Genomic DNA, 13,157 nt, shown 5'->3' on the forward strand with positions numbered 1-13,157 from the left:
ATCGAGTAGGTAATATTAATGATATTCGCTTAAGCATTAAATATATCAAAAAAAATTTGTGTTTTAATTCTGGAAATATAATTTAATTTAAATACATTATTTTATTTACCTCAACAGGTTTTTTAACTGTATATGTTTTTATAAAATTAAATTTCAATTATTGTCATCCGTAAACGTTCAATTACAGAGCAATCAATAAAATGGACTCTTTTCTCGAATATTTATTTTTATTTTCGCTACAATGACATAACTTTGATATAATATTAAAATATTTTCATAAAATTATTATGCATATTAGAGTAAGTGCCTATCATAATTAAAAGCAAAAAAAAAGTGTTACTGAAAACAATTATAAGAAAATGTTTCCGAAAAGGAAATATTTTAATTATTAGTGGTTTTAAAAATAAATTTAAAACTCTTATAGTTATAGTTTTTATTTTTTCTACAGAAGTGTAATTTAATCATTTTAATTTGTTTAATTTGTGTTTAAAATTTCTTGTATAAAACATGACTGTCTTAACAAATAATTATTAATTGTACGTTTAAGTTAAACAGTATACTGTCATAAATTAAACTTATACTCCTACATTTTGTGTTGCACCTTTTAAGACACCTCAGAGATCAACCATTTTTGTTATTTTCTACGTTTACATAAACATTTTATTGCATGTATATTTATATAACATGCCATATTTTTACTTTATCATTGACAATTTCAATTTGTTTAAAGCTAATTTTCCTCAACCTACGTGTCTTAATTTTTTTTTCTCATCTTGCTTTGGACTTGTAAGTTTTCAGCCGTATGGTGATAGTGCCATGAAACTTGAGTTTTGTCCGTCAAATAATATTCACTCGATGACTTAGTTTAGATTAGTAAATTAATGAAAATTTTAGGTTAATGGAAAAAATAAAAGGGGCGATAGCGTGAAAATATATTAAACCATGGTGTTTTATTAATTAGATATATTGAAACGATACTTTTCAGTGGTCTATGAAAGATAAATAATAAGTAAATCAACAACTTTAACAATTAATTTAATTTTGAAATGTACTGTATCCTTTTTTACTAAAACCAATTGGCTAAATAACCGATACATCCAATGAATTACAAAGATTTATTAAGCTCGCCTGAATCCGGCTATCTTAGTCGCTGTGTGATTAATGCTACCTCACATATGTTAGTTTTAAATGTATTTAAAGTATTCGCGGTTAAAGTGAATTTATAATCTGCTGAAAACATTTTTTGAAAAAACTATTTTAGATACAATTATATTTGCGTATATTTAATAAGTAATAGGTAAACTTCCTGGCTAGCAGTCGTATAAATTATATAAATTTAATAATATAAAACGAATTAAAAAAAAAAAAATTCCATTACTTGAACTATTGTTTATGGTTTTTGCGTTCATGATTCAAACTATATTTTTGTATTATTTTAATATTTTCTACCAAATATTTTAAACGAGTAGTTTACTTAATTATAACCAAAAATTAGCAATTTGATTATTAATTATAAAATCTCAAATCTCAATAGTATAATATAATTATATTCATCAATAAATATTTCATCATAAGGTTTGTAATAAAATTGATTTTCCATCGATTTCATTAAGTACAAGAAAACCTTTTTCAACGGGTGTCGGTAAGAATTGCTATGTCAAAAATGTCCACGGAAATATGTCTAAGTAAAAAATGTACATATACAGAATTGTCAATGTATAAAAATATTCATGTATATGGATGTCTAAGTACCAAAATATAATTTTCAATAGTTCATTAAATTTTATAATAAAATGGGTTTATAAAAATTAAGTTATTTATTATTTCATAATTACTTTAATTTAACCGTATTTACATGACAAATGTATAGGTAGTACCTATTCCCCGTTTCAAAAAAGAACATACCGTTTTAGCGACTGATTTTCGTTTTAACTCATATACAACTAGTGTAACTGTTCGCGCTCGTCGGGTATGACAAATAATTTGTAAACAATTTAATTAAATACGATGTATGCTCATCGGGACGGTTTTGATCAGCGACCATTGTGCACGATCGATGCCTCGTTTTGGTGCCAGTGTGAGAAATCGGCTTTGGGACGACGGACAACCGTCAGTAGATTCGCACGAAAGCGGTATGTTCTCTTTTGAAAATGAGTATGTATATTTTTTCTGAACTTTATTCTAGTATCTATGTAAATAACCTCGTAAAAAGTATCAACTGTATTTCTATGCCACTTGAATATATATATGTATAGGATTTTCTACATTTTATAATGAGACAATCGTGATATGATTAATTTATTGCACATAATTATCGATAAGATTACGATTTCTACGATTTCAATAAGATATGCTTTTGATTGATCTTAAAAATTAGCTAGGATTCATAGTCCGAAATTCCTCATACAAACATAATCATGTTTTACTCATTAAATGACTTGCATTTTATTAAATTTATTTTATAAATTAATTATCAGCATTAGTAATAACTAATAATAATAATAATAAATAAGCATTATTCATTTCTACCGATTTTACTTATATATTTGAATAATATTGATTTTTTTTATATACGAATTTGGACATTTTTGACATAGACATTTTTACCTAGATTCCTTTCAACAAAATGCCATTTGCGCAGTATCATGTACAAGTATGGTTTAATTATATCCCTGTTATCTTGCTTATCAAGGTATTGCAACGCTGAAATACTTATATTTCGTTATATTGTTGTTTGAAAACGTTTTGCTGCATTCTTGTAATAGCACCTAAACCTACCACGTTTGCGTTTGCTGATACTAATATTTAAACATAAATGAGGTACTAGATGCTTCCAAAATACAAGGTAATTCTTCTTTTAATTTTTTTGTTACAATTATTTACTATTTTATGATTAATATACTGATTTACATTATAAATTAAATTAAATAAAAATATAATCAGGTTCCAAAACTTCAAGATGAAATTTACTTACATTATTTAATACTTATATTTCCATTAAATTATAAGATACATTAGTTCTTAGTTCATAGAGGTTAATAATAATACAGTGAACACTAACTGATCAAATGTGTCTAATTTTGTAAGCAGTCCTCAGACTGCAACGTGATTAAAGTGCTCTGTGAAATAAAGTATACATTCAAAAGCACAGTCTCTGTTACTAGGTGATAGTTCTTACGTATGATGATAAATATTTTGACCAAAACTTCGTATTATTAACTCAAAAGCTAAGGCAAACCCTTAAATGTATCGATGTCGTTCAACAGTGGTCGTTGTACAATAGATGTTATTACGCAATCACGAATTTATCGGATTAAAGTACATTGAAAATTCTAGTGAATAATTAATAGTATATAATTATATATAAATATAAGTATATAACAATTAATAAATGCTTAAATACGTATGGTTTCTCTGATTAAATACGTTGAAACATTTAGTCAATCTTGAAATCGATTATTTTAAATACATAGTAATAGTTCTTAAAATATTCCGTTTCATCAATGGAAAAAACAAATATTTATCATATATATATATATATATATATATATATATATATATAAGCTAATATTACATTAAAACGAACTTATCATAAAGAAAAAAAATATTTTTGATAAATTTGATATTGATTTGATATATTTTTACTATCAAATAGACTATATTTGTTGTTGCAAAATGTACCCATTCAGTAACAATATATTTTCGGACATTTATTCATAAAATATCTGCAGAATTGTTAAGAAAAATGTATTCAGTATTAAAGTTAAAAATGTTATGCGTATTCACATGATAATTTATCTTTTATAATCAATACACTAAAAAAGGAAAAATGCTTGTTATTGAATTTAAGTTTAAAGTCATATATATATATATATATATATATATATATATATATATATATATAATGTATTACACGAGAAATAAACGATCTGAGAAAATCAAACCAAAACAGAAGAGTTGAATCAAAGTTCATTCTTTAGAGTTTATAATTTAAAAGTAATTAGGATCTTGTGCAACTTGAGAATATTAAAACATAACCGTGTTTAGAATGACCATTTTTAAATAACTTTTAGTACTATTATCATGTCTAACCATCGTAAAAACTCATTTTCAATAGAGAGTGTTCAGTGCAACTTAATTTGTTTTCCTTTAATACCAAAATTATGATGTTTTTTTTTTGTCATAAAATAATATAATTAAAAAATATAACTAAATTGAATACAATTGTTTTAACGTGCTCGGCATAATGTTTTATCTTAACATTAAAACAACTATGATAAATATTATATTGGAGTATTTTTCGAAAATATCTAATAAGATATAAATGATATATGGAAAAGTATAATGTTTTAAATTTTTAAAATTGATAGCTATCTCATTTTGTATTTTAGATTTTGAGTAGGGAAATTAATTAATGTCTAATTTGTAATTTACAATTTTCTTTATTATTATTATTTTTTCTGTGAAACGAAGCCATAGTAATTTTTAATTGAACTTAAGTGACTATAAACTTAAAATAGGTACATTTTTGTTCAAAGAATTAAATAAATTTTACGTTTAATATTTAAGTAAATACAATTTTGTTTGAACATTAATTGTTGAGAGATCTAGTTATTTTGATAGTCTAATATCACAAAATCAATTTCGTTAGTCTCTATCAAACCTGAACTCTCTTGAATATTCTAATTAATATTTGTTCTTATACTTTAGTAGATAATTCAGTTTATTATTATAAATAAAAATAAAGCTCTGATTTAAATTTAAACTTGACTGAAGACATTCATTCTCACTAACCTAGAAAGCTGAAAGTTACATCAGGGAAACTCTCTATAATTGTTTAAATATTCTTAAATTATAATAATATTTGGTGTTAATATCAGGTCTATAAATTGATATTTACAATGAAAACAATTACTTTATTTGACTATCTAAACAATTATTATTTTTTTTTTTTTTGTTTGTGGCAATTTGATAGCTAATATTATTCATTTAAAAGAAATAGCTTAATATTTGCATAATATATTTCAATTAAGTAGAATGATTAAATATTAATGTTTACTTGTTAATTTTGTTGGTTTCGTTCAGCTGTAAAAACATATGTACATGGACAATTATCTATATCAGGAAAATACACACAATGACAATCGTTATTAATTTTTACGGAAAGAAATACGTCATTTATTATGAGTTAATATTTCTTTGTTTTTTCATGTATTAAATTAAATTTTAAATTTAAATATTCATTTGAAATTACGTGTTAATTAATAGACAAAAAATAATGGAATATTGAATTATAATTGTAAAATATGATATTAATAGTAAAGTAATTTACACTACAGAATTTGGTTGTGTTCAAAAATAATTAAATAGATAAACGAATAAATATTAGGGAAATTTTCAGTTTTAATTCTACGTTTATAAAGTGAACCTCACACTCACACAACTCGGTAAACAACGGGAAAATGTATTGTCCTTTCAAGTATGTTTAAAAATTACTCATGAAGTGTTAGGAATTATCTAGATAGATTTTTTGTCATCTTTTATCTTATATAGATAAGTAACGCTAAGTTATCTAATTACTTATCTAAAACGTAGTTTACACGATGCTAGTTTACTAGCAACTAGTAAGCTAGTTCACTAACTGATAATAAAAAAGCATTGTCTAGTTAAGTGTGCTAGTAAACTAGCAAACTATTTTAATAGTAAACTAGTTTGCGAGTTAAGTTGAAATATTTCAACATATATACTTTGAACATTTTGTTTGTGCCCCTATCCCCCATAAGACATTTCTAAATACGCCCCTGATTATAATTGAGTCTTCATAGATATTATTAGAATATGAAATATTGACCGAAAAATAACATTTTTTTGAAAATATCTTTTTTTTTTTCTAGATAAAAATGAAATTATCTTTTATCTTTATCTAGATATTTTAATTTTTTTATCTATTATCTTTATCTAGATGAATTTGTATATATTTTCTTTCATCTTTATCTAGATAAATTTTGCATTATCTACTCCCAACAGTGCTCATAATCATTGTTGAAACTATACATTTTTATTAAACTAGGCCACTTTTCTCAGTTAATTCAGACATGAATAAGTTTTTACCTAACATACGTCTAAAATAGGGCAAAATAAAAATTTTTAAAACAATTAAAAAACGAAAAATTATTCGAGGACTGCACAACATGGATGTTTAGTGAACTTATAAGAGAAAGTTTTTTGAGTTTTTAAAGTTCTTAAAGTTCAATAGTTTAAAAAGTGGAGGATTTTTTCCCTTAGGGTCCATTTTACCCACTTTTCCCCTACACTATTTTAATCGAGTCCATTTAAGATACGTTTTCATAGATAAAAAAAATTTGAATAAAACACTATAATAATTGTGCGTTCCACATTACATTTAAAATCACTAAAAACCATGACAATATTCAGATTATTCAGATAGTAATTTCAACTAATTAATCATGATATATTTCCTTAACCTTTTTATGTATTTAGTAGCTTAGACCAACGCCCAGTTATTAGAATATAGTTCTGCTTATACCCATAATAGTGTATAATATTAATTTTGAACAAGTTCTTAAAATGAGTTGTTCCGCCATTTTTATTGATTTAGACAAAAAACCATATAACATTAAGACTCATAACTTTTTTACGCATTACTGTTACATTTATAAAATCAAAATATATATTTATAGCACAGTGAAATTAATGATATTAAAAACTATAAACATCATTACAAGTATATTCCGTAGTTTGATATATTTTATAGAGGTAACTATTTTAGTACCAAAATAAATTTATCACAAAATACGTGTGAGTGTGTTTGTGTATTATTGTTTATTACATAAATTCATAACCAAATATTATATTTTATACAGACGCAAAACAAATAAAAACATATTTCAAAATACTGTAATTATGTTTGAAATACTACAGTAAAGTATAATTTTATTTTCTCTTAAACATTTTGGTTTTGAGAAGATTACAAATTAAATTTCCAATGGATATTCCTGGATTTAGATATTTATAAATAACTAATTGATTTAACTCAGGAATTGTCATAATACCTATATAGTTCATCTTTAATAAAGCTTATATATGATTTAATTGGTTTTATTTCAAATGTATTATTACGATACTTGTTAAGTACCAACACGTTGATATTTAATTCATTTAGCTTTTACTTATGGATCATGATGTGTGGCTATTGAAAGTAGTTAATTTATTTTATAAAATAAGAATTTGGATGTTAATCAGTAGCGTACAAATACTATGGAAGGAAAGCTTTAGTATTTATTTTGAAATCTTTTATTATTGATAAAAAATGTTTTTTTTTTTAAGTGGTTCATTTTGAATGGGTTATTACTAATAAAAGTAGAAAATACTAATAACTTATTAGTATTTTGCACTTATAATTATTTTTCGGATAAGTATCTAAATTATAATAATTTCAGGCGGGAATCGTTGGATACATTCCGATCAAAAACTTCATTGAAGTACCTAAGGATATTAGAATTACGTAAAACTTTTTCTTATTTACTTACGAATTATCCAGTATAAAGTAAAGGTACTAGAGGTAACCACTCAATATATAAGTTGTCGTCACGCAAAGGAACGTTAAATAAATATTTATGTAGCATTCCATGTTTATGATTTTGAAGAACCATCTTGTCATAATAAGCATGAAACTTTTAACGCGATCACCGGGCCATGAATGATTGAGTTTTTGATCTAATACGATATATGTTATAGTATACATTGTACGTAACTACGATTTGATGGCATAATACTGTGTCCTGTGCATACCAACATGGATTAGTAAAACCACGTATATATACACGTTGTCGTGCACGTATATATATTATATATTATAATTAGGGTTCTACCATATTCACTTGAAATTATTGCAATATGTGTGCAGTTATGCACTAAAAAAAAAATTAAATATAAAAACAATAAAATATAAATTTTCATCTAAATAATAATAAAAAAAAAATATATGTACTATACAAAACCAAAATTAATTTTACCCTACCCATAACATATTATAATAAAAGTGCATACATATTATATAAAATATGTACAATTTGGTTATATTTTTTAATAAAAAAAAATATATATAATTAATTAATTTACTATACAATAGTAATGTTGATAAGAACTGATGTGTCATTTAACTGAGATTTTATTTATTTGTTTATTTTTTTCTTATTCTGTAGATATGTGTGTTGGACTGCTTATCTACTGCGGTACCATGGGAAAACGGGACATGTGGAACCGGTGCCGTTACCGGGCGCACCGTTTAGCCACTATTATGCGACCGATGCCACCGATGAAGGGATTATCATGGAGACCGATATAAGCGTCAAAGAGGTAAGTGCAGTACGTCGATATTATTCTCATAAAATTAGTCTGAAGTTGACGTGGTTATATAAGTATATATATATATATATATAATATAATATATGTATAATATATATTAATATATTCACAGTTAAAATCCCTTTTAAGGTAAAGTCATGTGAAAAGGATTATATGAGTAAAAGAGTATGGTATATTAGTTGTGAATTACCTTAATTTTTTTTTTTTTTTTTACTCATGTACAGTATAAATGTAATTAATGTGTATTGCGAATAATAATGAAAAATATACAGAGAGTAAAATAATAATAATCATTGAAATAATGATGATAGTAATAATATGAGTAATTATTTTAGGACATTATAAGTCAAGGCGTGTTGCATAAGTAGTTGCTTACTCAAAATTCACTTCTTTTCCCTTATCCTGACTTTGACGTATAATTATCGAATAATCAACCTCTTGTATTTGTGATTGAAAATTGTTTTAATGTGAAAACTGATTTTCTTGTATATTTTATTTTTCATTTACAACAACTTGACGGTGTGGTTGCTTAAAAATAAAAAATTAAAAGAGCAAAAATGTTCTTGATTAAAATATAGTATATAATAAATAAATCAACTATATCATGTACCCTATTTTTTCTAGTATTATTACAATATATATATATATTTCAGTTTTCGTTTAAAAATCAAACTCGTTCATTTTCAGGTTCATTTTTTTTTCTTTTTATGAACACGTTCACGTTCATGTTTTATGAAAAAATGAATGCGTTCCTTTGGTTCCTTTGGGGCTGTTCGTTTAAATGTTTTTATTTTATATTTATGAATCACCTTCCTGAATTCTGCATAAATAAGACTTTTACAAAATGTAGTAGGTATATTTTACTTTACGTTTAAAACCTTGTAACGTTTCTGCATGCTTGTAGTAACTAGTAGAATACTTGTACCTACCAACCAGGGGTATATCTGGTGAATGACCCAAAAGTCGCGTTGCGTGATACCGAAAAGTATGTTACAGAACTTAGATGTTTTTGAGTATCTTATTTTAAAATTTAGAAAAAAAAAATAACAAAAATTAAAATTAGAATGAAGGATAAATATGTATTAAGTGTTTTTACAAATTAGAATTTTGGAACACATGGTTTCGATTTTTTTATTAAAAATTAAAGGAAGATTTGATTGGGATGATAAAAATAAAAGGAACTACATTTGTCTAGCATTACCATAATGGTTATAAAATATGAAAAAAGTACTTGATTGCGATGGTGTTGAATGTTGAGATGTGGTGATGGTATTTTTGGCTATGTATGCCCGCCGTGGACTCGTAAGTAGTTAGCCCGACATCAGGTTGACCGAAAAACCAGCGATAAAAATGTTAATATTCAGTATGGTTGAAGACAATTTGAAAAACGTCCACTCTGTCGTGAGTCGCGACCTAGTTGAACGGAAAACATACAGTGCGCCGATTTCATTTTCGTGACAACAGTGGAGGCCGATTACAGTTATCTTTGGGGAGATTACAATATTTATTACTTTTTAATTACCGAAATGTACGACTGGCAGTGCTTGGACGATACGACCTGTTCGCTGTGCAACTCCCATCAGCAGCATAAGCGATAAGCAATTATAATTATTATGAAATATAATAAAAATTCAGTGACGTTTCAACCTTTACTATACTTATATGTATTATAATCAATATTCATTATTTATACATGCATTTTTAAAATGTTAAATTAATTTGAACACCCCAAAAATCGTTCAAATTCATTAAAAATACAATACGCCATATTTATGTTTGTTACCTATATATATATATGATAAAATACATTTTTATGTCTAAAGTTAAAAGTTATAAACCAATTTACATAAATTATTATTTGTAATAAATCGATGAGTAGGTTTTAAGTACAAAATTATAACTTATAAACTTAAACTGTAAATTTATATAATATAATAATATAATTATTAAAATCTATTTTTATAAGATTATGATCTAAAAAATATTAAAAATAATAACTCAAATGTTTTTTTTTTTTTAAATATCTTATGTTAAACTGAACACAAATTAAACTTTAATTATTGGTACTATAATCAAAAAATTATTTTCTCACTTTTTGCCAGAATTATTTTTTTAATTCATTAAATACACATATGAACTGCATTCAAACGAAAGTGAAATATTTTAATACATTTTAATTACATAAGGCAAAAACATATTACCAACCCGAAATCTTTCGATAACATTCAATTAAATTGTAACTAAATATTATAATAATAGTATATTTCGATACAAATATACTTATATTAATATTGTGTATCGAAATGTACTTTATCTGTAATTGTATATTAAAAATATCATGCTTTATCGGATATTAATTTTATGCTAGTTTTTTATTTCATGAATTCAATTTTGAAATGTTTTATTCTTCACAAAGGAATGTAACAGAATTTCGTTAAAATTATATTATATTTCGATGAAGTCTTGTCTCATAAAACTTGGTCTGACGTTATTACTTAAAAAACAGCTTTTAGTAGAATAGTTTCTCTATAATATATTCGTTAAATTAAGTTGAAAGGATGAATAGATAAACTAAAAAAATAGCTTGCTACGAAATGCTATAAAGTTTCAGATAACTTATTCTGAAAAAAAAAAGAGATTCGATGTACTGGTCCAAACGTGGGTACACGCATTACATACGTGTATAAGAAGTGTATATATTGTATTCAGTGTATAAATATGATGTGGATTTCAGTGTAGATTTAATCGTTCTTATTGGATGAGATATTTTTATCTTCGAAGATTCCAGTTTGTTATTTATATGGTACAATATATGTGTAAGTATATTACAATACACTCACAAATTGTTTTTCCGCATTGTTCTTTCATAATTTTTAATGTAATCACATCTACGATGAGTAATACAAAAAACAGTTTTACCGGTGCAACGCGTGTGCACGTTACCTATATATTATAATAAATTCATGTGACTTTGGGAGGGGAGGAGATATTATTTACGCGTGAATAATTCGTGATAAATGACTATCGAGGTACACGTTTAACATAATATTATAATATGTATCGTCTCTCATCATAATCGTCCTAGAGTTGGAAGAAAGTTTTACATTTTAGCTCGGATTACACGTTGAAATCTGGCGACAAAAATAAACAGACTTTATAGAAATTGATCATGATACGGCACTCGAACGAACATCAAGCTATAATAGAGATATAAAGGTCAAGGAAAGATATTTTATCCAAGTGACATGTGTCACGAATTGTTTCCTGTGAGACGTTTATTCCTTGCAGCATCAGTAGGAATCTTTACCTCCACAAGCCTGTCACTCACACGAACGAGCACTATTATAGTTATCACCACCAAATTAAGTAAGTTCCATTCTATCACAACAGAGTGTGAATATCAACCGCATATGTTGAAATAGCTATTAAGAATGTGAATTGATTCAGTTGGGACCTAAAATCGTGTGTGGAATAAAAATAAACATTAAAACAAAATTACATCTTGCTCTAAATCGAATGAAATTCAGGAATATATTGGGGAGGGGAGTATGCAAAAAAAAATATATATATATAAAAGAGAGAGTAATCATCAAAATTATTAAAATCAATTATTATTTTCTATTTTCGATGATATTTAAAAAAAAAAATGTTAAAAAGGTATTCTGTGAGATGGGTTTTAATCAATAACAAAAGTATAGGTCGACATAGTAATATTAATAGTAATAAATAATTATAAACATAGTGTGTGTTTATTATTTGAAATAAAAATTAAAATTATTTGACCGAATAATAAGTATAAATATTTGAACCTAACATTGGAAATTATTGAAATAAAATACTGAAAAAAAAGAATATAAATTTAAAAACTGATTTGTTTCAAAAAAAAAAAAAAAAAATGTATTTTTAAAACGTTAACAATTTTATTTAAAATTTAAATTAATTCGTGAATTTATTTTAGTATTTCGACTAGACATATTATGCCTAGTAATTCTTGATCACACAAAACATTTACATTGTGAATTCTATTCAGTTTAATTTTTTAAAAATGTTTTAAACATGCACTTAAAATAATATATTATTCATTATAAATCCGACTCATTGCCTGATTTTCTCAGAACACAAATAGAGTAACAAAATCATCATTTTACGGCTATAAAACTATTTAGATTTATTTAAAATATATTATGATTTTTTATAAATTTTTAAAAAATTTTCAAATGGTATGTAACTTAACTAATATCGAATGTTTTGATTTAAGTATAGACATTTATATTCAAAATAATTAACAGAAACAGTTTTAAGATCGGATAGTGGTATAAAAAGAATCCATGTGTACCTCATGAAGAACATCATGTTATGGATTTTCTGTTACCTGTAGGTAGTTTCCAAGACGACTATATAACAGTGAAGTATAATTTATCTTTATTTTATATGAAACATGTTCGTGTGTAATATTATGTGATCATTTTTTGTTAAATCAAAATTTTTGTCAATATGATTGTAATAAAAATGATTTCAACAATGATCAATAACATCACTCTTCTTATTTCTTATTTGTATGGCTATTCGGCATAACCCATATTAACATCTAATTATAAAATTAGATATTTTCGTGTGTATATATTCAAAAAACAAGTGCATGAATTAAAAAATGTGTATTATTATTAGATTATATTTTTCAATTTGATTACTGCGGTGGTTCCATCGGAAATATTAAAAATGTAAATGAATAACATAAAACATTTCCTCCTGTAAATATAAAAGTTATG

The 13,157-nt window shown here is 25.1% G+C and overlaps 1 protein-coding gene across 3 annotated transcripts in view; it reads left to right on the forward strand.

The window, feature by feature from the left end:
* The window catches only part of LOC112685482, a 188,876-nt gene that overhangs the window by 79,235 nt on the left and 96,484 nt on the right, over positions 1–13,157 (forward strand). For all 3 annotated transcript variants that reach the window (XM_025557395.1, XM_025557396.1, XM_025557398.1), the window contains one exon: positions 8,226–8,379. In XM_025557395.1, the coding sequence (XP_025413180.1) occupies positions 8,226–8,379 (154 nt within the window). The remainder of the gene's footprint in view (positions 1–8,225; positions 8,380–13,157) is intronic.

The sequence above is a fragment of the Sipha flava genome, unplaced genomic scaffold (genome assembly GCF_003268045.1).
Source record: "Sipha flava isolate LNK unplaced genomic scaffold, YSA_version1 277_pilon_pilon, whole genome shotgun sequence".
Lineage (NCBI taxonomy): Eukaryota > Metazoa > Arthropoda > Insecta > Hemiptera > Aphididae > Sipha > Sipha flava.